Here is a 26,909-nt window from a genome sequence, read left to right as displayed (position 1 = left end):
AAGTAACATCAGGGACCCCGACTCAGTCTCAAGTTGACTTTGCCAGTTTGGAATATAAATGATTATAATTGCCCAATAGTTAAACTGAAGTGCTGGCTTGGTGGGAGTTTACACAGTTTATAGCGCCTTACTCAAGAGCGCTACAGCATGAAAACAGTGGGGATTGAAACCACGACCTCATGTAGTGACCTCACGCTGCCGGTTATTGGTAAATAAATGAAATAAAAACAAATATGAAATTTGAAATATTAAATTTTTTTACTTACTTGCTTTTATAAATAGCCGATGATGCAACTTCTGGTTTATTTTCTAACTTTTTAACAAATTCTTTTCCCCTAAAAATTAGTAATAATTAAAAAAATATATTTTAAAATATTTTATATTTTAAATTAAAGTTTAAATAGTAATTACCTAGTCTGCATTCGAACTCTTAATTTTTTGATTCTTTTTTTCATTGCCTTTTTTCGTTCCAATCGAGTTTTTATTTCTTCTTCATTTGGCAACTGTAAAAAAAAAATATTTAAAACAAACATCAAATTAAAAAAAGTTTTTAAAAATAAAATAACAATTCAAAATATTAAAGTTTTTTTTAATTTTTTAAAATCTTGATATTTGACCTTATCTTCGTAATTTGACCTCGGTGAGATAACAGCACTACCAGTGGTAGTTGTGTTAGAAACGAGAGCTCCATCTCCATTATTGTTAGTTAGACCCGATCTATAAAAATTTAATCAATTAAAAAAATTTAAAAAACTGAAGAAATAAAACAACAAAATAATAAAAAACCAAATTCTTACTTTTCGTCGATATTCAGTTTATCCCCCATATTATCATCTCCAATATTTAAACCAGGAACAATATTTTCAACCAATCTGTAAAAAAAATTACAAAGTTTTGTTATTTTTCTAAATTTTATTTTGTTATATAGTTTGATTAGAGTAGAAAAGTAAATATCATAGCCTAAACATGGAGTAACATTTGTTACCCAAACCCACTCTTAAGTTGCCTTTGGCAGTTTGGGATATTAAAGATTAGAAAATGCCCGATAATTAAGCTGCTAATTAATTGGCTTAGCAAGAGTTAATACTGTTTATAGCACCTAACTTAAGAGCACTTAAGCGTAAAAGCAGTGGGAATCAAACCCAAATCCTTATATTTAGATATAGTACACTTGCTACACCACACATGAGGTCCTGGTCTCAATCCCCACTGATCTCATGTTGTAGTGCCCTTAAGTAAGGCGCTATAAACGGTACGAACTCCTGCTGAGCCTGCACTTAATCAGCAGTATAATTATTGGGCAATTATAGTTTATAATATCCCGAACTACCAAAGTCAACTCAAGACTGGGTCGGAGTAACTGATGTTACTCTATGTTTAATTCGCGCATTCGACTTTTTCACATCGAGGATAAAGATATACAAAAAAAATGGTGTGTTAAACAGTTTTAGTTATTTTAAAGACATAGATAAAAAAATGATATTTACCCTTGTTTATTATTTTGTAAACTCCCCACAGCAGTAGTTAAGGAATTATTAACCCCAGCATTTAAACTAGAAGATAACGAAGTAAAACGTCCCATCCTTAACTCTTGAGCTTTATCTTTTCTTTGTTCAAGATGCTCTTGGTGTCTTCTTTCACTTTCATCATGCTGGAAAAAAAGTCAAATAAATTTTTTTTTAAATATTTAAAAAAAGTTGTTACTACAAAGTATTTACCTTCATTTGAATCTTCTTCTGAAGTTCAGAAACTGCTTCTTGCTGGGCAGCATTTAATGCTGATAATCTTAATTCACGATCCCTAAATAAATTAACAAAAAAGTTTAAAAAAATTGAAAATTCTACACCTATATATAATAAAGCTCAGAGGGACAATATATATATATTTCACCGGCAGTGTGGTGTAGTGGTCAAAACACTTTCCACCCTACATGAGGTCCTTGGTTCGATTTCCAAAGCTTCAATGCTAAGGCGCCCTTAAGTAAGGTGCTATAAACGGTATGAACTTCTGCTGAGCCAGCACTTAATCAGCAGCTTACTTATCAGGCAATTATAATCTATAATATTTCAAACTGACAAAACTGGGTTGAGGTAACAGTTGTTACTCTATGTTTAAGTCGTTACGTCGACCTTCCCACATCGAGGATAAATATACATATGAAAAATAAAATTTAGCATAACACTTGCCTGGCTTTATCCTTAGCCAATTTTTCCCTTTCTTTCTCCTTGTCAATTTTCTGTTGAAGAATTCTCTCATCCTGCTCCCTTCTTTTAATTTTCAATTCTTCAATTCTCTCCTGTCTCTCTTTCTCTAACGCCCTTCTTCTCTCCTACAAAATAAGAAAAAATTTAGATTTTTTTGCATTAATTTTTTTTTTGCAGGTATTAATTTTCGATGTGGTAAGGTCGATTTCACGACTTAAACAAATAGTAACAACTGTTGCCCCGACCCAGTCTAAGTTGCCTATGGCAGTTTTAAATATTATAGATTATAATTTGACCAATAATTTAACTGCTAAATGGGTGTTGGCTCAGCAGGAGTTCATACCATTTATAGCACCATACTTAAGGGCGCTACAGCATGGAAGCCGTTGGAATCGAACCCAAAACCCCAAATTTTGCCTTGCTCAAAGTTACAGCATGGAAGCAGTAGGGATCAAACCCTAAACCCCAAAATTTTTAAATGGTTCTAAAAATACCTTTACGCTTTCCTCTTTAAAAGATTTGACTTCCTGCATCTTTGCTCTTTCTTGCTCCAGCTCATTAAGTCGATCTTCATGTTCTCCGATCCTCTTCAGGACCTCATGTCTGTTATTTTGCTCCTGGAGAAAAAAAAATTGTTTAAAAATAATTTTTTTAAAAAAGATTTTTTCATTTAGATTTTAAATAAATAAAAATAATAATACCTGTAGTTCATTTATAAATGCAATTTCCCCAACTTTTGTATCTTCAACCTGAGCTTTTCTTACAATATCAAGAAGTTTAATTGCTCGCTGTTCTTCAGCACGTGCCAGTTTCTCCTGCATTGCAAAAAAAATCAAAAAAATCCGAAATAAAAATTCTGAAAAAAAATTCAAAAAAATATTTGTTTACGTCATGATAAGATTGTAGCAGCTCTTTGTTCCTTCTTTTTAGGTCATTCTTCCAGTTTACAACATCCTGGACTTTCTCCGTAAGCTCATGTATCCTCTGGGCCTTCTCCTGGCTCATCTGAGTCCTCCGCTCTTCCGCTTTTCGATGTTTCTCTTCTAGTTTTCGCTTTGACTCAGCTGGAGTCCTGAAAAAATAATTTTTTTATATTTTTTAATTTTTTTAAATTTTTTACAAATTTACCTTTTTCTGGATGGAGAAGACAGCTTCTCATGCATCTTAGCAATCCTCCCCGGCTCCCGTAACTCCTCCTCTTCCACCAAGTCTCCCCAATTACTTTCAGGATTCTGATGAACTAAATAAAAACAAGTTTTAAAAATTTCCGAAAATATTTTTCGGAAATAGTTTTAACTCACCTTCGAATCTTGACATAAAGTCAGTCCAGTCTAGCGGCCCCTGGTGTTTCTCCACAGTTGCTAGTTCCTTGGCTCCAGCACTGCTGCGGGCACTTTCCTGTCAAAAGTCTTGTTGTTAACATAAATAGTAAATAAAGAAAGTTATCATAACACATCACAAAAATTTAAAAATTTTGTAAAAATAAATATAAAAAAATATTTTTAACCCAACTGTTTAAATTTGTTTTTTGACCAAATTTGACCCATTTTAGACCCTTATTAAACCTTACCCCGATATTGGACTCTGAAAATGGGGTAAAAAAACAGTTACAGTTATCCCCAAAATAATTATCCCAATTACATTTACCCCCAAATTTTAATTACCCTTGGATAACAATTACTCCCAAATCGCCAGTTTAAAAAATAATTATTACCTCAAACACTAACCCCCTGATTAGCCCCAACTTACTGAATCAGTCATCTCAGGAGAAGTGTCCTCCTTTCCTTCCTCTACCTCCTTAATCTCCTTCCGCAACTTCCGCTCCTGCTCCTCAGCTGCTGCAATCGAGACATCGTGCTCTGCATGGAGGGTCCTAGCCAATGTTGCCTCCTCCTGTTGAAGATCACGGAGATGGATGCGAGAGGATGGCGAAGAGTCTTGTTTTGGAGAAATTATTGTAGTGATCTAGAAAAATGAAATTTTTAATAAAAATAAAAAAATTGGGTTAAAAATAATATTTAATTTTTATCAGAAAAAATTTGTTTTTTTGTTAAATTAAAATTAAATATTTAATTTTACTTCTTTTTTGAGATTATTTTCTGGGTCAATGTTTTCCTCATTATCTTTTTGAACTAAAAAATACCAAAAAAATAAATTTTTATTCCAGTTTATGAAATTCCAATAATTTATTAATTTTTATTTTACAAAAAAAATTACCAGCTTTAAAGAAATCAGCTTCTGCTTCATCTAAATCCTGCAATTCCACCTCCTTTTCCTCAAACTCAATCCCATTTGATCCTTCTTTTGATTCCACGAATTCTAAAGATGGTTTTTCCACCAAAATGTGATTTTCTTTCTGTGATGTCGGACTCATTCCGGCGGAACCAATAATTCGATCCACAACCAAATTAACATAACTAGAACCAGTTTCTTCCATTTTTTGTGACACTACCACCATTTTCCCTGGGTTTTCTGCCATTTTCTCTGCATTCTCATTATTTTTTTTCAACTTTTGAGCCTCTTTTGGTGGTTGTAATATACTGGGACTTAAAACAGATTTGTTGACGTGGTTTTGTTGTTTTTGTTGCTTGGAAAGTCTAAATTGTTTGCTGCGTGATGAAACAGTTTCCCAAGTTCCATTATCTAGAAAAATAAAAAATTTAAATCATTTTTTTGTATATATAGTTGTTCTTAATGTGGGAAGGTCGAATGCGCGACCTAAACATAGAGTAACATTATTTACTCCGACCCAGTTTCAAGTTGTCTCTGTCAGTTTGGGATACAATAAATTGTAATTGCCCGATAATTATGCTGCTGATTGGTTTTGGGCTAAGGAATTTATATCGTTCATAGCGCCTTACTTAAAAGAGCCACAGCAAACGAGTGGTGGGGATTGAACCCATGACCTTATGTGGTGTAGCTAGTTTTCTTTCTACTACACCACGCTGTCATTTAAATTGAAAAAAATATTTAAAAAAATCAATATTAGTTTTGGTATATTAATATTATTTTAAAATTTATTCTAGGCAACTCGAGACTAGGTCTTAATACGAAAAGTTACCCATTTTTAAACTGCTGCAAAATCAGCCTGTTTAAGTTTATACCAAGCTAATAACAAAAAAGGACCGGCAGTGTGGTGTAGTGGTAAGAACTTTTGCTACACCACACATGAGGTCGTGGGTTTAATCCCCACTGATCTCATGCTAAGATGCCCTTGAGTAAGGCGCTATATTTATTTTAATATCCAAACTGCCACAAGCAACTCGAGACTGGGTCGAAGTAACTTATGTTACTCTATGTTTAAGTCGCGCATTCGACTTTCCCACATCGAGGATAAAGATATATACAAAAATTTTTAAAAAATGTACCGTCTCCATTTAACTGATCATTTTTATCATTCACTTCTTCCTTGGAGATATTTTTTGTTGCCAATATTTTTGGTTCTGCAGTGGGGGATTTCATTTTAGGTGAAACCCCTTTTACCCTGTCAGCCCATGTGACCGTGGTTCCGCTCAGTTGATCACACGATTGTTGTTTATCCTCACTGCAAAAAATTTTTGTTTAAAAGATTTAAAAAATATTTTACAAAAAAAATGAAATTTTTTTTATTTTAATTAACGTTAGTGTTAAAATTTAGGTGAATATCAGTTTTGTAAGATTTTTAACTCCGTGTGGCAAAGCTATATACAAGCGTTATTAAAGCATTAAGCAACTATACAACAAGCATGCATTTTTATCCTAACTTTTATTTAATATTTTATAATATTTTTGAATTTTATTTTTTTAGTTTTGTTTTTTTTGAATTTTATTTTAAATTTTTAGCAAGCAATTTTAAACTACACACCCTTTAGCGCTACAAGTGGCCAGCAAAGCATCAGTATTTTGAGCATTTTCGTTTGATTTTGTGAAATTAAGACACCTGTTTATATTCTGGGGTGGTGCAGACGAAGACATTTTAGAAGGAACTTGACCCCTTGGAGTAATTTTTTGTCGGGGTCGACCGGGTGAAGATTTACGAACTTCCCAAGCTAGAGAAGTGGGTCTAAAAAGAGGATAAAATAATTTAATTTTTTTAATTTATCCTCAATAGAGAAAGGCCAACTTTAAAGCTTAAACATAAAGTATTATTTGTAAACATAAAGTACCAGTTTCGATTTTTTTTTATATAAATTTATCCTTGATGTGGGAAGGTCAACTTCACGACCCAAACCTAAACATAGAGTAACAACTTTTATACAAACCCAGTCTCGAGTTGCCATTGACAGTTTTGAATATTATTATTTAAATTTCCGATAATTAATCTGCTGACTAAGTGCTGGCTTAGGAAAAGTTTATAGCGAATAACACAAGGGCGCTACAGCATAACAGCCAATAGGATCAAACCCACGGCCTTATGTAGTGTAGCAAGTGTTCTGAACACTACACCACGCTGCTGGAGTTAAGTGTTAGTTTACCTGTCTTCAGCATTTTCCAGTCTTTCTTGTAAATTAATCCAATCAATTAAAGCTTGAAATTCGTGTCTGTAGTTGTCCAACACTAATAATACCTCCTAAAACATTTAAAAAAAAAAAAATTTATCTCAAATGTATATTTTTGTTTATTTAATTAACTTTAATGTGGGAAGGTCGAATGCGCAACCTGAACATAGGATAACATTTGTTACCCCGACCCAGTTCGAGTTAATTTTGGCAGTTTTGGATATTGTAGATTATAATTGTATAATAATCAACCTGCTGATTAAGTGTTGGCTTAGCAGAAGTTCATACTGTTTAAAGCACCTTATTTAAAGGCACTACAGCTTAAGAGCAGTGGGAATCAAACCAAGGACCTCATAAAGTTAAGCTAAGTGAAAAATTTTTATGCTATTAAAAACGCGAAAAAAACTTTAAAAATATAACAATTACATTAACGAATCTAATATATCCATAAACCATTTAAATTTACACAAAAATTACAAGAAAAATTATGCCATTTACCTTGCATTCAACAACACTAGCATCATTCTCACAAGTTGCATAAATTTCATCAACAGCTCTCCTTAAATTTTCAAACAAATAAGCCCAATATCTTGCTCGTATACTAACTTGTTTTCTGCCGGAATTAGTTCTTATTCTGCCAGGTTGTTGCTGAGTTACTAATTTCTTAGCAACCCTTTCACCTTAAAATATATTTAAATTTGATTAAATAATAATAAATATATATACACATTTTGTGTGTGATTTTTCACTACTGCAAAATAAAAATTCATTAAATAATAACTAATTCACAAATTTTGTGTGGTGGTCAGAACACTTGGCTTCATTACATGAAGTTCTGGGTTCGAAAACCACTTCTCCCTTGCTATTGCGCTTTTAAGTATTGTACTATAAACAGTATAAACTCATGCAGAGCCAATACTTAATCAAATATCAAAAAAAAGTATTGAAAATTATGATCTATAATATTCCAAACTTCCAAAGGCAATTTGAGAGTCCTGGTAACATATATTACTCTATGATTAGGTTGTGAAGTAAACCTTCCCACATCGAAGATAAAAAAAAAATTAAGTCCAGGCTAGTATTATAAAAGAAACTCTTAGATAAAGAAGTTACCCTTATAGCATTTTAGGAATAAAAATTAAAATAAATAATAAAGACCTGAACTGGATCTATCTCCATCCTTACTCCGGATACTGTCGTAGGATTTTGCTCTTTTTCCTGAGGTTGGATTCCTCTTTGGTTTTACTGAAATAAACAAAATAAATATTTACTTAAAATTATATATTACAAAAAGTCATGAAATAACGTAACACAACAGTTTTATAACATGCTTGTCGATTAAAAAAAACTAAAAATATTTTTTTTACATTTATTTATACTTAATGTAAGAAGATCGACTTCACTACCAAAACATAGAGTAACGTTTGTTACCCTGACCCAGTCATAAGTTGTCTTTGACAGTTTGGATTTATTGATTTTATTGATCAAAATTGTCTAATAGTTAAACTACTTATTGAGTAATGGCTTAGCAAAAGTTCATATCGTTTATCGCGCCTTAATGAATAGCACTACAGCATGAGAGCAGTAGGAATCAAACCCAAAACCTTATTTAGTAAAGCCAATTGTTGTAACCACTACACCAAGCTAACGATTTTATCATTAAAATATCTAAAAGTTAAAAATTGATGACTTACCTTTATGTGGGGAGTAGGAGTCTAGTGGGATGCTCCATGACACCAGATTCCTCGCTGATCTTCCCTCCTCTTCCATTATCATCCGGACTGTCTCAACAGTCATTGCATTTCGATCCTAGTAAAAAAATAAAAAAAAAAAATTTTTTTTTATTTTAGAGAAAAAATAAAAAAATAGATTAAGATATTTACCTTGAAAGGTGTATTTTTGCTTCTTTTTTGCTTTGCACCATTATTAGTTGCATTACTTTGGTTTGAGTTTCCATTAACACCATTATCTCCTCTATCTCTAACTCTACTCATCTTCCACGATAATTTTAAAGCATTTTTATATTTAAAAAGATTTTAGAAAAATATCTAAAAAACACAGAAAACATTAAGTTATTTTTGGCTTAAATGAAACAAATATAGTTTTAAAATGCAGATATTATAAAACTTAAAATTATGCCACTCAAAATATAAAAATATAATTTTAGGATATTTTTTATTATTAAAATTAAAAAGTTTCATAAAAAAATATTCTTGAACAGTTTTAGCACCCTTAAAATAGCACAGTGTCTGCTAAATAAAAAATAATCTCATTAAAATAAAGATAACATATTTACAAAAAAACAAACATAAAAACATTAAACCAAAATTATAAAGTGAAGTCAAAACTATACAGAAATATTTAAAAATAACCAAACATTTGTTAAATTAAGTTTTTTGTAATTAAAATTATTTTATATTAAATTAAAACTTTCACAAAAAAATATTTTTAAATTTTTTTATTTTCTCCTTGATTTTGAAGTCGAACGAGCGGAAGATTTTCTCGATGTTGGAGGACTCTTTCCTCCCTTGAGTTGAGCTTTTGATGGAGGTTTCGGGACTTCTCCTTGTTCTGGAGGAGCTGGAATAGCTTTATAGATTGTCGCGATCTTTGCAGCATCATGCATCTTCCGGATCTCGACTCCAATATCCGCCTCAACAACTTTAAACTCCTCCGAGATTAAGGATGCAAGAATATCTTCCGCAGGTTTGATCTCAATTTTCTTTTTCTCCTCCTCCTGAGCACTCAACTCCTTTTCAATGACATCATGAACCTTTTTGGAGTTTAAGTCTGCAAACTCCTTCTCCACCTGAAGATCCTGAAGTATCTTCATCTCCTGTTTCTGTGCTTCCCTGAATTTTTCTCCATACTTCCACATCTCAAGAGTTTGCGCATCTTTGAGCTCCATGGAGTCTGGAGGAACCTCCACAACAAGAACCACATTTGCTCCAGAAGACTCTCTCTCCTCGAGGAAGACAAACTGGAAGAGTTTCTGATGAGGAACAACATTCTCTGTAAAATAACGAATTAATTTCTTCGTATTTTCCAACTCCAAGTTTCCATTTTTAGTGTAATTGACCCCAATTTGATGTAAAATATGAACTGCGTTTGCAACATTTGAGTTAAGGAAAGGGTTAAAAAATTCGCTCCCAAATTTTAAAGAATTTGCAACGTCGTTCCAATTCATTCCACGATTTGTGCAAAACTGTAAAATGTCATAATAATAATCCAGTAAAGCGCCATGTCGAAGGTCCTCTTCAAGATTTATGTTTTTTAAATGCAGATGGTGAGCTAGTAATTGTTGCCCTTTTGCTTTAGGCAACTTTGCAATGTGCCTAACCACTCTAGAAGTTAAGCTATCCATTGCTTACAAACAAAGTAAATAAAATAAATTAAAAATGAATAAAAATAAATTAAATAAAAAAACTTAAATAATTTAAGTTCACAACGTTAAGCTAATTACTAATTGCAAAATTAAGCATGATTTAACATATGTTAGTGTGGCGTAGTGGTCAGACTCTTGGCTTCGTGTTTTATAAACTTAAGTTCGATCCCAGCCGTCGCCTATTTTTTAAAATAGGCAATTTTTAAGTAAGACGCTATCACATTAACGCTATTAACTTCAAACCATGAAAAATAAGTTTATAAAACCACGCAATACCATTACTCGACACCTAAGGTTCGAGAGCTGGGGCGCAAAAATGAGTTCACGTTAACGCCGCGAAGTTAAAAAATAAAAATAAATAAAAAGAATGTTTTGGAAATTGGAATGCATCGCAACTGAAAACTTGCGCAGAGTTGCCGCGCAAAAAATATTGTTGTTTTAATTTTTTTAAACCCATAAATAAAAACATTTATCTAAATCTTAATTAATTGTATTTTTTAATTAAAAAAATGTTATTATATCATTAAGCTTTCAAATTTATTGTAATACTGTATAATTCACCTTACTTATAAAAATAGCATACATGCTTGTTTAAGTCATTTTTTAAATATTATTTTACAAAAATATTTTTATCACTTATTAATAATTAATTATAGATTAAAATTTTAATTAGAAAACAATAGTTTTTATTCTCAAAAGCCTTCAAATTGCGAGGATAACTTAAATTTTTCGTCAGCTGTGGGTATAGCTATGGTCTGGTGATCACTTGGTAATGCCGTGGCATTAGGAAAAAATACGAACGAAAAAAATGTTTTTGGGACTAAATTTAACCCCCAAAAACCCCAACTATTATGTAAATTACTAGATAAATGACTCGTTTAGGATGTACCGCGTATTGTACGAAAAATACTTTATTAGTTTATTTTATTTATGCGCGCGTTTATAGGATAGCAATATTTAGATATAACTTAATTAAAAAATTTAAAATTCTCTAAAAATATTTTTTAATTAATAAAGCACTTTAGAAAAAGGCAATACTTATTTTTTTTAAGTTAAAATAATTTAAAACGCTAAAATTAAACGCAATTAGCCAAATTCTAGCGATAAAGTTAAATATATCTATAGGCTATGCATTTAATTTTCTGCATGTTCAATTATTAAATTTGTTTTTAATTTTTTTTAGAATCTGTTTGTTTCACAGTTAATTTTTTTTATTTGTTGATATCATGATGAAAGAAGAATTTAATTTAAGGTATTTTTAAGTTTTGCAAAATTTTTTTAACAGAAATTTAAGTTTCGGTATTTTTCGTTTGTACACACATGAGATACTGAGTTCAATTCCCACTGCTTACATTTTTTCATGCCATGGCATTTTTAAGTATAACAATAGTAGTTTTTTTTAACAAATAAAAACAAATTGATAGAATAGAAAAAAAACGACAGCATTGTGTAGTGTTAAGAACTCTTGCTACACCACATGAGGTTGTGGGTTCAATCCCTACTGCTCCCATGCTGAAGCACCCTTAAATGGTATAAACTCGGCAGCGTGGTGTAGTGGTAAGAACACTTGCTACACCACCATGGGGTTGTGGGTTCAATCCCCACTGCCCTCATGCTGTAGCGACCTTAAGTAAGGCACTATAAACCGTATGAACATCTGCTGAGTCAGCACTTAATCAGCAGTATGATTATCGGGGCAATTATAATCTATAATATCCTAAACTGCTGAAGGCAAAAAGGCTGGATCGGAGTAACTGTTGTTACTCTATGTTTAGGTCACACATTCGACCTTCCACATCGAGGATAAAGATACAAAAAAATTATAAATTGCATACTGCTCACTATACTATTTTAAAAAAGGACTAGAATAGTAGAATGATTAGACAGATAAATATAAAATACTAAAATTATTCTTATTTTTTGCACATAAAAACCAAAATTTATGTTGCAATTTTTAGATTAATTGTTCCGTTTATATTTGTAATAATGGCAAGTGTTCAAGAAGCAGAATCTGTGGATTCCAGCAACTTTAAAAGATGTGATCAGAGCGCTTTTTGCAAGTTAGTTATTATACTTTAAGTTTTTTTTGATTTTCGGTAGCTATGTCCTTTTCATGTATGAATAAAGGTTGTGACTAATATGTGACATGTTAAATAAAAAAATTGGGTAAAATGTTGTTAAAAAATTTAAAAGCATAAAATAAGTTTTTTTCTTTTGTCTCATATTGGTTATAACTCTAGCTATAATAAACAAAAATAAAAAAATTCAAAAATAAAAGTAAATTAAAAATATAAAAATTCAGCTACAAGTTTTTTTTATTTAAAAATTTTATTAAAGGCGCCAGCGAGAATTCAAACCGGAGACCTCAGCCTATGTGGCCGACTTTAATTCATTCCGTACAAGTGATGAGAAAGCAGCCATCGATATTTTAAACACGGATAATCAAAAACCGTTTGTGTTTGAGCTTTATACTTTAGAAGATGGGATGTTTAGAGCAAGAATTAATGAAGCTAATCCATTAAAACAAAGATATGAAGTCCCTGATATTATTCAAGATATTAAATCTCAAAAGTAAGTGTTAAAATTTACCTATATGGTAAAGTAAAAATACTAAATCACCAGAATATTAATATTAACCCCTTACCCTTTTCCCCCTTAAAAAAGGGTAAAAAAAATACCCTTATGTTTAGCTGTTAAATAAGCCTTCCCACATTAAGAATCACAATATATTAAAAAAAGACTTGAAATTACCAGAACTTTGGTTGATCATAAACTTGAAACAGCAGGAATCGAACCCAGAACCTGCCTAGTTACCAGTTAACTTACAGCCTATTTTTTTAATTTTAGCTACGATTTTACAACTGACCTATCAACCAAGACAATAACAGTATCCTTAAAAGACCAACCCAATTTTAAAGCTGTTATAACGTGTGACCCATTTCGATTGGATATATTAGACGGATTTGAGCCAGTTTTTAGCATCAATTCCCGCAACCTTTTAAACATTGAACATTTAAGAGAAAAACCGGCACCAAAAGCGTAAGTCAATTTGTACAGAAAATTATTTTGATTTTTTGATTTTAAAATGAATAATAATTATAAATAAAATCTCAGGGTCAATTCAAATTTTTTCAAGTTCAAAACCAACAAGTCAGTTATGGCAATACCTAAAGCATTCTACAATAACCTATACAGAGCAGTGTTATTTATAATACACTCTATTAAGACAATGTTATTATTTAAGTAAGTCTAATAGATTGGTATTAGGTATTGGTTATAGAGATATAGAACTAATATTAAGGTTGTGTGTTATATAGTAAGGTGGTATAAAGGTTATAGAAAAGGGGTAAGTGGTGTATTAAGATTTTGTTTTAGCTGTTTTTTTAATAATAGTTATTATTTGTTCATTGAAAAAAATATGCATTTAGGAGTATAAATTTAAAGATATTAAAAAAATATAAGATATGTAAAAAAAATTTCCAAAGATATGTAAAAAATTTTATATATACATATATATTTATTATTGTCTTTAATCTTAAAAAAATTATTTTTAGTCAACTTTTTTTTAATCGCAGTGATCCAGAACCTCCACAAGCTGAGGAGGAAGAGAAAGAACCAGAAGAAGGAGCAGAAGAGACAGAAAATCAGGTAAATTTTTCAACAAAAATTCACAAAAAGAAATTTGTGTAAAAAAATTTTTTTTAATTGTTTTAAAAATTGTCTTTTAGGAGCCAAAAGAAGAGGAGCAGGCTGCTCCAGAGGAGGAGAAGGAGGAGGAAAATGAAGATGACAAACCTGGGATGTGGGAGGAAACGTTTAAGAGTTTTACTGACAGTAAACCAAGAGGTAAATGACAGTTAAAACCTTTTTTTTTTCAAAACTTTTTACCCTTAAAAACAACAAAAATTTTTTTTTTTTTTGGGGGGTCATCAGGGGTCATTCATAGGGTGTCAATTTTGGGGGAAGCTGTTTTATAAAATAGGCCACCCAGAACCCCTGAATAACCCCCTAATAAAAAATTAGCTGTTACGGATCATTTTCTAGGGTGTAAATTCTGCTAGGGGCTTCTAGGATGTAATTTTTAAGGTGTAAATTTCTATTTTGGGTCACTTTCTAGGGTTGTAATTTTGGAGGGGGTTACTCTATAATATAGGCCCCTATCACCTTAAATACCTCCGCATTCAAATAGACCCAGTGTTTAATAAAATATATTTATTTTACAGGTCCTGAGTCCATAGGTCTTGACACCTCCTTTGTCAACTTTGCCCATGTATATGGTATACCAGAGCATGCTGATACCTTAGCTCTTAGATCAACTATAGGCTCAGAACCTTACAGGTTATACAACTTAGATGTATTTGAGTATGAGCTGGAAAGTAGAGCTGCATTGTACGGGTCTATTCCATTCATGATTGGACATAAGTAAGTTATGGGGATTTTTGTGCAACAATTTTGAAACAAATATAATAAACTGTTTAATAAATACTACATTTTTACACATGGTTTTTAACATGACATAGTTATTACATTTTTACACATGGTTTTTAACGTGACATAGTTATTACATTTTTACACATGGTTTTTAACATGACATAGGTATTACATTTTTAAACGTGGTTTTAAACATGACATAGTTATTACATTTTTACACATGGTTTTTAACGTGACATTGTTATTACATTTTTACACATGGTTTTTAACGTGACATAGTTATTACATTTTTACACATGGTTTTAAACATGACATAGTTATTACATTTTTACACATGGTTTTAAACATGACATAGTTATTACATTTTTACACATGGTTTTTAACGTGACATTGTTATTACATTTTTACACATGGTTTTTAACGTGACATAGTTATTACATTTTTACACATGGTTTTTAACGTGACATAGTTATTACATTTTTACACATGGTTTTAAACATGACATAGTTATTACATTTTTACACATGGTTTTAACATGACATAGTTATTACATTTTTACACATGATTTTTAACATGACATAGTTATTACATTTTTACACATGGTTTTTAACGTGACATATTTATTACATTTTTACACATGGTTTTTAACATGACATAGTTATTACATTTTTACACATGGTTTTTAACATGACATAGTTATTACATTTTTACACATGGTTTTATAACATGACATAGTTATTACTTTTTTACACAAGGTTTTTCGATAAACTGCAATTTTTCTTTTACCTTAAAATAAGGACTTTTTTTATAAAATTTAAACCTTTTTTATTTTCACGCTGTTCAGTGCTAAAAGAACAGTAGGTCTGTTGTGGCTAAATGCAGCAGAAACATGGGTAGACGTGGATTCAAGTGAAGATAACAAAGGAGTATTGGGCTCGCTTTTTGACTACTTTAACTCGCAAGAAGCAGTCCCAGAAGTAAGTTTTAAATTAGTTTAAATTTTTAAGCGAGGATAAATGAGAAAAAAATATTTAATTTTTTTATTTCAATTTTAGGTTAATGTCCACTGGATGTCAGAGAGTGGTGTGATCGACGTTTACTTCATGTTGGGGACTTCCCCCAAGGATGTAATGAGACAATACACCAAGTTAACTGGGACCTCTTATATGCCTCCAAAATGGTCGATCGCATATCATCAGTGCAGGTAGATTGGGGTGGTTTATATGAAAATTAAAAAACAACGGCCTGGGTTTGATCCCCACTGCTCTCATGTTGTGTGTTGGTCGCATGCCGTAGTGGCCAAGACACTTGACCTTAATACTGAAGGTCTGTGGTTCAAACACCACTGCCATGCTGTTGTGCCCTTGACAAAGGCAGCTTATAACTGGGTCGGGATAACAGACAAATTTAAAGCCTTTAGGGTTTTTTTGTTAAGAAAAAAGATATAAAAAAAATTATAATATTTAGTAAAAATATTATAGAATCGAAAAGTTTGTGGAAAAGGTTTTGTGAAATTTTCTTAATTTTTTCCCTTTTTTTAGGTGGAATTACAAAGATGAGGTTGATGTAAGGCAAGTAGATGAAGGATTTGATGATCATGATATTCCTTATGATTGCTTGTGGCTTGACATCGAACACACTGATGGGAAACGGTAATTTTTTTTTCCTAATTTTAAGCTCAAGTTTTCGATAAATTAGATATTTTTTTTAGCTTTTAATTTTTTTTTTGTTAGATATTTTACATGGGACAGCCTAAAATTTCCTGAACCAGCTAAAATGCAAGACGACATTGCCGCCAAGGGAAGAAAGATGGTTACAATTATCGACCCCCATATTAAAGTGGACACCAACTATCACATATACAAGTAAAAAATAACAGTTTTAAATTTATTTAAATTAAAAAAATCTAACTTCTGCTCATCCAAAAACGAATTAGTAATAATTAAAAAACAAAGAAAAAATGCCAAAGTTACTTGAGACTGGTCCAGGGTAACAAATGTTACTCTATGTTTAGGCTGTGAGGTTGTCCTTTCACATTTACTATATATAAGTCTAACTAAGGATCTGTAAACTTCGTCAGCAGCTTAATTATCGGGCAACTAAAATTAATACTATTCCAAACTGCCAAAGGCAACTTAAGACCGGGTCAGGGTAACAAACCTTACTCTAAGTTAGGCTATGTAGTCGGCCTTCTTTTAACAAGAATAAAGATATTAATATTAGCAAGTGTTTAATTTAGTATGTAGGAGTTTTGTGCCTTTATTATTGTTTTCTTACTGATATATTACAGAGAGGCACAATTAAAGAATTATTTTATCAAGAACAACGATGGTAGCGAATTTAAGGGTTGGTGCTGGCCCGGAGATTCTGCATATCTTGATTTTACATTACCTGAAGTTAGGTACATTATATTTCATTTTATTTTTGGGAAATTTTTTTAAATTTTCAATATTTAAATTTTAAAATATTGGTGGTTGTTTTATTTTAAGTTAAAATTTGAATTAATTTTAATTTTTTGTTTTAATTTTAAACATTGTATAAACAATTTTTCTTTTTTTAGGAATTTACAAGCAGTTTTAATTTTTTTTTTTTTTTTGTATATATCTTTATCCTCGATGTGGAAAAGTCGAATGCGTGACTTAAACATAGAGTACCATCAGTTACTCCGACCCAGTCTCGAGTTGCCTATGGCAGTTTGGGATATTATAGATTATAATTGCCCGATAATTATACTGCTGATTAAGTGCTGGTTCAGCAGGAGTTTATACCGTTTATAGCGCCTTACTCAAGGCGCTACAGCATAAGAGCAGTGGGGATCGAACCCACGACGTCATGTGTGGTGTAGCAAGAGTTCTTACCACTACACCACGCTGCCGGTTTAAAAATTGTAAAATTAAAGTTAAAATTTTTACAGGAATTTCTTCGAAATTTTAAAATAAACTTTAAATTTTTATAGAGAGTGGTGGGCTAGCCAGTTTACCCCCGATATCTACAAGGGTTCCACCCCCAATTTATTCACATGGAACGATATGAACGAACCCAGTGTGTTTAATGGTCCTGAGCTTACAATGCACAAAGATATTGTTCATGGGGGAGGATGGGAGCATAGACATATTCATAACTTGTATGGACTTCTACTGGTAAGTTAAAATTAATTTATTTATCCTCGATGTGGAAAGGTCGACTTCACGACCTTAACATAACATCTGTTACCCTGACCCAGTCTCGAGTTGACTTTGGCAGTTTGGGATATTATAAATATAACTGCCCGGTAATTAAGCTGCCGATTAGGAGTTGGCTCAGCAGGAGTTCATACCGTTTATAGCGCCTTACTCAAGGGCACTACATCATGGAAGCAGTGGGAATTAAACCCAGGACCTCATGTATAAATTCCAAGTGTTTTAACCACTACACCATGCCATTATCGTTTTTGAAGTTATAAGATTTACATTTTTTAGCAAATATCCACAAACAAAGGATTACTAGCAAGATCTAGCAATCAAGAACGACCGTTTGTCTTATCCAGAGCATTTTTTGCTGGGACACAAAAATATGGTAAACTAAAATTGCATTTTCAAATATTTTCAACCAAAAATAACCAAATTTTTGACAAAAATTTTTTTTTAAATTTTTGGATACTATTTAAAACTTTATGTTTAAATGAAATTTGTTTTAAAGGAGCAATTTGGACTGGGGATAACACTGCTGAGTGGGGACATTTAAGATACAGTGTTCCAATGGTTTTAACTATTGGTTTATGCGGTATAGCTCATTCTGGAGGTAAAGTCCATTAAACTTTAAATTTTAAAAAACGATTGCGGGTATATTTTACCTAAAAAACACATTTTTATTTTTTTTTACCTAAAATTGGAAAAATAAAATTTGACCCCCTTTTTGCCCCCAGCTGATGTTGGTGGTTTTTTCAAGAACCCAGACCCCGAATTACTAGCCAGATGGTACCAGGTTGGGGCCTACCAACCATTTTTCCGAGCCCATGCTCATATAGACACCACAAGAAGGGAGCCATGGTTGTTTGACAAAACTACGAAGTCTGTTATAAGGGCAGCAATAAGGGAGAGATATGAGTTGATGCCATTCTGGTAAGAATTGTCAAATTTTGTTTAAAAAATTTATGTTTTTTTGGGGGGAATCCTTTTTTTGAGTGGACATTTCCCAAAAAAAGATTGACCCCTAGAAAATAATGACCCGAGTACAAGAAAGACCCCCTAAAAAAGAATGACCCCTAAAAAATTATTCTTTTAAGAAAAATGACTCCCCCTAGAATTCCTTGAGAATCCATCCTCTTATTTACCCAGGACAATAACCCCCGAACCCTTGTCCCTAAATTACCCTCTAGAACAATTACCCGAAAACGATTTGTACAGGACTTTTACCCTTAATAGGTAATCTTTAAGGAGTAAAAATAATGTTTTGTTATTCTCTTAAGGTACACCCTGTTCTACCAGTCCCACTTAACTGGGGAACCACCCATGAGACCCCTGTGGTTCGAGTTCCCCAAAGAAAATGACTTTTTCGCCGAGGACATCGCATTTATGGTCGGTTCCGCTCTTTTGGTGCAACCGGTGCACCGCCCTGGTGTCGAGAGCACCGTGGTGAAGTTACCAGGTTAGTGGTAACATTTTTTAATTTATCATCAATATAAAAACAATTAAAATTCGAATTTTTAAATAAATTCCATTTAAATTTACTTTACAGCCTAAACAGAGAGTAGTTTTTTACTGTAACCTGGTTTTAAACTGAGGACCTCTTAAAGTGAAGCCCAGTGGCCACATGTTGGCATTTACTGTCTAACTTAGTTTTGATGATAGTATAAAACAATTAATTTTAATTTTAGGACCGAATGGATGGTATGATGTGTACACTAACAAATATTATACAAGTCCAGATACAATTGCTTTATCAACGCCGCTGGAAAAGGTAAATTATGCAAATAAGTACGCCAAATAGTTTTTATATTTTTTGTTAAAAATCATGTTTTTGAATTAGTAAGTAATTTACTTACTCATGTACTTAAAATTTAATTTTTTAGTTAGTTTCACATAATCTGTCACTTTAAAGTTTTGATCCCTTAATTATACTATACACATATGTTTTCTAAATAATTAAATTGCTTTAATACATCCTGTTTAACAGGATATCAACTAACCCAAGATGTAAATACGTGATAAAAAGGACAAAAAAATATATTAAAACTAAAAAAAAAAACTAAAAGTTTTCTATTCTATATAAACTACTTTTCAAAAAAATAAAATTAAAAAAAAAACTAAAAATTTATTATTTTAGATTGCAGTTTTACAGCAAGGTGGCAGTATAGTGCCCCGTAAAATGAGAGTTCGAAGATGTTCTGCTCTAATGAACAACGACCCCTACACCCTATTTGTTGCACTCAACCCACAAGTAAAAAAAATTAAATAATTTTGGGGTCAAATAATTAGAATTTTATATAAGTTACCCTTAAGACATATATATACCCGACTTAATGCATTATTACATGTGTGGTTGATAATTTCTGGATATTGAAAAATATCCCCCTTCAATTTTTGGGTTGTTAAATTGGGGTGCCTGTGAACCCCATTTGGGTTTTATAATTCTGTCTAAGTTTTGTGTAAAATCATTGCCCCAAAAAAGTTATTTTCTGGGGTAAAAAAGGGGGCTCAACAATTTTTGGAAACTTTTAAAAGTTTTTTAATGAATTTTTTTTTGGTACATAAATTTTAAATATCTAACTGCTGTGGTAAAAAAGGGGGTCTACTTTTTATTATTTTTAAATTAAAATCTAATTTGTTTATATTTTTAAGGGCACGGCAGAGGGTGAATTGTTTATGGATGATGGCCACACATTCAACTACAAGCTTAATGAGTTTAACTACAGAAAACTTCAATTTGAGAACAAAATACTAACTTCAAGGTAATAAAAAACTAATTATTTTGATTTAAAAACTGAATGATTTTCCTTTTCCGTTGTTTTTTTTTTTAAACAATTTTATTTTTTGGTGGGAAAGAAATGTGATTTTTATTTTTTTTTGTTTATTTTTTAGCACCCTAAATCCTAATGCATCGTATGTTACTAAATCATGGCTAGAGAAAGTGGTTATTATGGGAGCAGAAAGGCCTACCCAAGTGGTTGTAGAAACAGGTAAATTTTAAAAATTTTAACACCAAAATATCTAAAAAAAATTTTGCAAAAATTAAAAAATTTGCAAAAAAAAATTTGCAAAAATTAAAAAAAATTATAACAAAAATATTTTTAGATGGTAAAAGGCGGCCTTTAGAGTTCTCATATGAACAAAATCCTAAAGTCCTAACAATTAGAAAACCTGATGTCAATATGGCCAAGGACTGGAAAATAATACTCAGCTAAATGTTTAACTACAATAAAGAACCAATAATAGGCAATTAAAAATATAACCGAACTTTTTGAAACAAGCGATTAAAAGTGTAGTTTTTGTCTTGTGTAATAATTATATGTGTATACCTATAGCAAGTAATATCTAAGTTCAAAATTTTTGTTCGAGTTCATGTTGTAAATCTTCATTTAAAAATAAGAGAAAAAATTTTAAGCACATTTTTTTTAAACTTGAAATTTTTTTGAAATTAATTTTTTGGTACTCATTTTCTTGCAGTAATTTTACTAAACATTAGCACTACCATGTAGTGCTTATCCAACATTGGTCTACTGTAATTGCATTATGTCAACTCGTTTATAAAGTTCTAAACCATGTGTTCCGCCAAAAAAAATTCTGTTTTAATTGTGCTAAAATCTTAGTGTGTAAAGTGCAATGCTAATAAATCAATAACAAACTGCAACTGAAAACAAAATTTTGTACTTTAAATTTTTGTTGTATATAATATATATATATATATATTAGAGAGAGTAAAGCGAATTTAAGCCAGTTAAAAAAGCGAATTTAAGCCAAGCACCGGCAGCGTGGTGTAGTGGTAAAAACACATGCTACACCACACATGAGGTCGGGGGTTCAATCCCCACTGATCTCATGCTGTAGCACCCTTGAGTAAGGCGCTATAAACTCCTGCTAAGCCAATACTTAATCAGCAGCATAATTACTGGCAATTATAATCTATATAATATCCCAAACTGTAACAAGCTACTCGAGACTGGGTCAGAGTAACTTATGTTACTATATGCTAAAGTAGCGCATTCGACTTTCCCACATCGAGGATAAAGATACAAAAAAAAAGTCACTGGGCATCGCAACATGGCCCTCAGTTCGATCCCCACTGCTTCCAAGTCATAGCACCCTTTAATAAAGGTACATACTTAATTTTCCTGAGTAATAATAAATTAGCAGATTAATTATTAACATTATCACCAAGTCAATATTATCTCAATCTGCTAGAGTCAACTCAAGACTGGGTCGGGGTAACAAATGTTACTTTATAATTAGGCTGTGAAGGCAACCTGCCAACATCAAGGATAAATAATTAAAAACGACTTTTAAAATTAAAAAAAATAGTCATATTGTTGATATATTTTCCCTATATTACAGTATGAAAAATAAAAATTCTTTCTAGCGCATTGTATTTTAGGTCTTATTGTATTCTTTAAAAAACAGTTAGTTTACAATAGAATAATTTCTATTCAAGAAATAATTTATACAAAACAAAAAACCATAAATAAATATAAGCTAAAATCACCATTTAAATAAGGCCAAGAAATTTTTTATAAGTAAATGAATATAACTAGTATTTTAAATAAATTTGGACAACATTTTTTTTATTATATTTTTTGTTTAGTTTTTTGAATGTACACTATGCTCTTAATAAAGAAACAAAATGTTTTAGACTTGAAATTTAAAACTGATTTTTTTGGGTGGTTTAATTTAGTAAAAAGCAAAAAATAAATAGGCTACTTAAAATTTTTTATATAATAGTTTAAAATTATTCTTTTAAACAGCACACCTTTTTTAGGTTTTTATGATATTTTATTTGTATATTTCAGTAAAAATAACAAGTTCTTTACAATTATATTAATTTAACTAATGTAAAATCACCAATGATATTTTTACTATGGCAATCTAAACCTTATGTTAGATATAAGCGCTTAAGCACTTAATTAATTTAAAATAGCTTTAAATAGGTACTTTTAGTTCTAACAGGACCATTTCTTAGATTTTTATTTAATTCCCAATGACTTTATCTACATATATTACCATTAGGTTGTTTATGTAATAATAATAAATGTGTTAAAAATAGCTTCTTTAATTGTATTTTGAAATTTTTATAAGTCAAGTCATACCAGGCTGACTAATATATATGTTCAGTCATTTCGTACCCAAACAGCTTTTGACTTCATTACACCTAGCATATGGATGAAATGACCGGGTATGAATTGACCAAGAACACAAGTTAAAATTGCCCCTCTTTTTTTGAAAAGTTTCAAATAAAACCTAAAAGTGCTATGCGAAGAAAACAACAAAAACGACAAAAAATACGATAAGGGTTAAAAATATTTTGATCATTAGCCAGCGATTTGAAGTTATCCCTTGAAAATATTTTAAGATTTCCGAATGGGCAGCTTCTATATTTAAAGAACTCTCTTCAACGTTAGAATCGATTCTATATATGCACAAAAATAATTTAATCATTTTGTTTATAAATTTTTTTTCGTGTTTTCGCATTCTTTTTCGTATGAAATATTAGTCAAAGTTTTCTATTTTTTCTTTGCATTCAATTTGGCATTTTTAAATATGTTAGTGTGTTTATATTTACATTATAAAAAGGTTGTTTACAATATTAAGATATATATTGTTTTCATATATTATAGTTAAATTTTTTGGGAAATGATTTATGAAAAATAAGTGATTTTGTAAAATTTTATTCAAAAATATTTAAATAATATTATATATATATATATTTTAGTTTTTTAAATTTTTTGAACATGGCATTGAAAATATTAATTATTAAATTATTTTGGATTTTTTGTTAATAATTCTAATAATTTTTAGGTTAATTTGTAAAAAAAAATTATATTCAGTAATTTTAAAAATGAATTTAAATAATTAACCCTGTTTAGTTACAAGAAAAACCCTCCCTGCAAATTTAAAAATAACCCCCTTTTTCCTATTTACCTACCGCCCAATTAAAACAACTATAGCTACTACAAAATAATAATAATCATCTACAAATAAACCATGCTCTACCTCATGACTTGTTCCTCCTGTTCTTTAACCATGGTGGCCAACTGTGTAAAAATATTTCCCAATTCAACTATAGTTGTTTCGATCGTCTCCATGGTGTTTGCTCGTTCTGTGATATAACTATCCTGTTGGTCAACTAGTTGTAGGGTTTGAGAATAGGGTGATGAACCGTCCATTGAGATTGCCACGGAATTGTTGGAGCCGGCACGTTGCTCGTCCATGAGAAGTACAGAGCCACCTAGTAAAGGAATTTAGGTATTTGAAGTTAGAACAAATTTTGCCAATTTTTTTTTCGAAATTTAAAATTTGCATTTGTCAGAAAAATATAAAAAATTGCTTGTAAAAGTGTAAAACTTTCTTAAAAGACAATTTCTAGCGTAATATTTAACTAAACTGTGGTACAATATTTTTTAAAGTAACAAATTGGGGTTGTACAGTTATCATCAGAGCGTAACAATATTGACACACCTTATCTTTAACAAATTATTAAGCCACACCTACATATTATTTAATAAAGGTTTTTAAAGCTCTGGTCAAATTCAAAATCGTGAAATAGACACCTTATAAAAGTTATAAAAACTGTTTACTGAAAATTGTTAAAAATAAAAATTATTTTTAAAATCATGTCCACATTTAAAAACAAAATTTAGACCCAGTTAATTCAGTTAAAAATTAACTTTTACCTAAAACTGTAGAATTTAACAAATAGATTAAATTTTATATTTTAAACTCACGTGTTCCTTGTGTTGCTGAGGGAGGCATGGAAGAAGAAAGATTGGAGTTACTAAACTGATCTTTGCGAAGTTTTTGTTGTTTCATATTTTCTCGTCGTATTTCCAAAACTGATTTAAAACTTTCCGACATATTTGCAAGTTTCGACTAAAAAATAAAAAAAAACATATTAAAAAAATATACATAGAATTGGTATTGCACAAACAGTTGAAGAATGTTAAAAAATTTCCGTTTTTATTAGATTTTAAAAATCAAAAAAAAAATTTGACTTTTAAACTTACTTGTAAACTAATATTTACTCATATAAATCCCAAATATATATTTACAGGCAAAAGTTAATACATAGATAATAATCACAAGATTAATAATATACTAACTTCACAAAGTCAATAAAATCTTTAACAAATAAAGAAATTTACGACTAGGTTGGTATTAAGTCAGTATTACAAAAAAAAGAAAACTTTCTTATATTTAAAAAAATTCAATAACCAAAAAAATACACATTCAAAAAAAATAAATCAATTATTTACTCAAAATAAACAATATTTTAAACCTACCCTCAAAGTCCTCACAATAGAAGTCGAGTGTTTTTGGGCATCTCTTTTAGAACTCATCGAACTTGAGTTTTTATTTTGCTCGAGTTGGACAATTTTCTGTTTAAGCGAGTTAATATCTTGTTTTATGATGTAAGTTAATTCTTGGATTTCTACTGGCCGGTCGTCGAATAAACTTCGTTTTTTACATACTAAATAAGAAAATAAATAAATTTAAAAAAATCTATAAATCCGGCAAAGTGTGTCACTGAGCTTTACTTTTCATACATGAGGTCCTAAGTTCGATCTCCACTGGTCTCATGCTTTACTTAAATTTATTCTTTTTTTAGTTATTTTAAGACATAAGTTTTGAAAATGTTACATATAATATCTCAAACACAAATATTATATATATCAACTTACATAAGGCTAATTTTTCAAGTTTTTCGTAAGTCTTGGCAAGATCTTGCCCAATATGTCTGCAAAAAAACAATAAAGTTTTTATTAAGTTTATTTCAAACTGAAATAATTTATCAATTAGTTAGAAAAAACCTTACTTTGCATATTTAGAAAAATCGCTTCTTTTTGTTAATGCACTTTTCTCACTAGGTTGAGGACGAACTCCATTTGGCTAAAACATATTATATATTTTAACTTTAAAATTTTCTTAAAAAACATTTTTTTAGGATTAATAATTAATTTGATTTCTATTTATATAAATCTTTGTATATATATAAATATAGTAATAACGTTCACAATACCAAAATGTTTTATAAATTTATTCTAAAACTGAAAAAAATTACCTGTCTGGATGTAAGTGACTTTAAAACAGATTGAAACTCGTTGGTTCGATCTCTACTTGCCGACACATTCATTATTTCAACTAATTCCTCACTAGGTGTCTCACTAAGATCTTCCTGTGGCTGGGAGAATGATGAAATTGTTTGGGTAATGCTCCAAGAACCTTAATTAAAAAATCAATTACTTTACTACAAAGAGTTACTATTTTTTTTCTTTTTTGTATAGGCCTATATCTTTATCCTCGATGTGGGAAAGTCGAATGCTCGACTTTAACATTGAGTAACATCAGTTACTCTTACCCAGAATTGAGTTGCCTGTGGCAGTTTGGGATATTTTAGATTATAATTGCCCAATAATTATGCTGCTGATTAAGTGCTGGCTCAACAGGAGTTCTTATACCGTTTATAGCGCCTTACTCAAGGGCGCTACAGCATGAGATCAGTGGGGATTAAACCCACGACCTCATGTGTGGTGTAGCAAGTGTTCTTACCACTACACCACGTTGCCGGGTTATAAGATATATTGACATGGTGTAGTAATTAGAACACTTTGCTTCACTTCATGCAATCGTAAGTTTAATTCCCACTGCTTCCATTCTGTAGCATACCTAAGTAAGGCGCTATAAACAATATGTGCTCCTGCCAAGCCAAATTCAATTAGCAAATTAATTATCTAGCATTTATAACCATTAATATCTGAAACTGCCAAAGGCATTTTGGTACACACATCAATGTTGCCTTAGGTCTAGGCTGAAAAGTTAGACAAGTAAGGCCTTTTTCATCAAAATATAATATAAACAATAAAATTATATATACTAAAGAATGTTCTGAAAACATTTTTTAAGGGTTAAAAAAAATATCTATAATTTTTGATAATCGCACTGTAAAATTTATTTAAAATGCATTACCTGATGAATTATTCTGATTATTACCAGTGAACCGTCTTCTAGTAGCCATCAAAATACATTTGTATTGAAAATAATTCGTTTAAAAATCTAACAAAAAAAAACGAAAAACTTTAAAATTATATTCTAACAAATCAGAAAAAAAAATTTAAACTCTTTTAAAAGCTTTTGTTCTATTAAACATATCACGTATTTAGGATCTTAAAAAAATGTGTAGTATATAAAGCTAATTTTAATATATGTTTAACCTACTGTTAATTAA

The 26,909-nt window shown here is 30.7% G+C and overlaps 4 protein-coding genes across 4 annotated transcripts in view; 1 reads left to right on the top strand and 3 right to left on the bottom strand.

Annotated features, from left to right (window-relative positions):
• LOC145753152 (S phase cyclin A-associated protein in the endoplasmic reticulum-like) overlaps positions 1-8,722 on the bottom strand; it is a 52,609-nt gene extending 43,887 nt beyond the window's left edge. Inside the window, exons 1-22 of the mRNA XM_082569547.1 lie at positions 8,566-8,722; positions 8,377-8,491; positions 7,841-7,927; positions 7,181-7,362; positions 6,659-6,753; positions 6,049-6,246; positions 5,573-5,748; positions 4,422-4,847; positions 4,284-4,336; positions 3,954-4,169; positions 3,506-3,602; positions 3,333-3,444; positions 3,093-3,276; positions 2,906-3,019; positions 2,699-2,821; positions 2,187-2,329; positions 1,719-1,800; positions 1,488-1,651; positions 798-872; positions 618-717; positions 412-503; positions 267-335 (exon numbers count right to left, since the gene is read on the bottom strand). Coding sequence (XP_082425673.1) covers positions 267-335; positions 412-503; positions 618-717; positions 798-872; positions 1,488-1,651; positions 1,719-1,800; positions 2,187-2,329; positions 2,699-2,821; positions 2,906-3,019; positions 3,093-3,276; positions 3,333-3,444; positions 3,506-3,602; positions 3,954-4,169; positions 4,284-4,336; positions 4,422-4,847; positions 5,573-5,748; positions 6,049-6,246; positions 6,659-6,753; positions 7,181-7,362; positions 7,841-7,927; positions 8,377-8,491; positions 8,566-8,676 — 3,014 coding nt within the window. The 5' untranslated portion in view covers positions 8,677-8,722. The remainder of the gene's footprint in view (positions 1-266; positions 336-411; positions 504-617; positions 718-797; positions 873-1,487; positions 1,652-1,718; positions 1,801-2,186; positions 2,330-2,698; positions 2,822-2,905; positions 3,020-3,092; positions 3,277-3,332; positions 3,445-3,505; positions 3,603-3,953; positions 4,170-4,283; positions 4,337-4,421; positions 4,848-5,572; positions 5,749-6,048; positions 6,247-6,658; positions 6,754-7,180; positions 7,363-7,840; positions 7,928-8,376; positions 8,492-8,565) is intronic.
• Positions 8,723-8,774: 52 nt separating this feature from the next.
• Positions 8,775-10,382, bottom strand: LOC145753155 (uncharacterized protein C8orf74 homolog). The gene has a single exon (XM_082569550.1). The coding sequence runs from the start codon at positions 10,044-10,046 to the stop codon at positions 9,141-9,143; it is 906 nt and encodes a 301-aa protein (XP_082425676.1). The 5' UTR covers positions 10,047-10,382; the 3' UTR covers positions 8,775-9,140.
• Positions 10,383-11,248: 866 nt separating this feature from the next.
• LOC145753154 (neutral alpha-glucosidase AB-like) lies at positions 11,249-21,321 on the top strand. Its single transcript, XM_082569549.1, has 22 exons — positions 11,249-11,319; positions 12,026-12,127; positions 12,405-12,638; positions 12,915-13,106; positions 13,643-13,715; positions 13,796-13,913; positions 14,291-14,489; positions 15,343-15,475; positions 15,554-15,702; positions 16,040-16,150; positions 16,232-16,363; positions 16,789-16,899; positions 17,455-17,638; positions 17,957-18,053; positions 18,177-18,278; positions 18,403-18,598; positions 18,946-19,124; positions 19,354-19,436; positions 19,803-19,916; positions 20,318-20,427; positions 20,558-20,655; positions 20,771-21,321. Exons 1-22 carry the CDS (start codon positions 11,294-11,296, stop codon positions 20,878-20,880), a joined length of 2,853 nt encoding a protein of 950 aa, XP_082425675.1. The 5' UTR covers positions 11,249-11,293; the 3' UTR covers positions 20,881-21,321.
• Positions 21,322-22,360: 1,039 nt separating this feature from the next.
• LOC145752287 (syntaxin-5-like) lies at positions 22,361-26,742 on the bottom strand. Its single transcript, XM_082568544.1, has 8 exons — positions 26,651-26,742; positions 25,746-25,906; positions 25,500-25,573; positions 25,366-25,421; positions 24,967-25,154; positions 24,412-24,556; positions 23,681-23,915; positions 22,361-23,096 (listed from the first exon to the last, which is right to left on the bottom strand). Exons 1-8 carry the CDS (start codon positions 26,697-26,699, stop codon positions 22,937-22,939), a joined length of 1,068 nt encoding a protein of 355 aa, XP_082424670.1. The 5' UTR covers positions 26,700-26,742; the 3' UTR covers positions 22,361-22,936.
• Positions 26,743-26,909: the final 167 nt, after the last annotated feature.

Source organism: Corella eumyota, chromosome 5 (assembly GCF_963082875.1).
Source record: "Corella eumyota chromosome 5, kaCorEumy4.1, whole genome shotgun sequence".
NCBI lineage: Eukaryota > Metazoa > Chordata > Ascidiacea > Phlebobranchia > Corellidae > Corella > Corella eumyota.
This window is presented reverse-complemented; position numbering and strand designations above follow the sequence as displayed.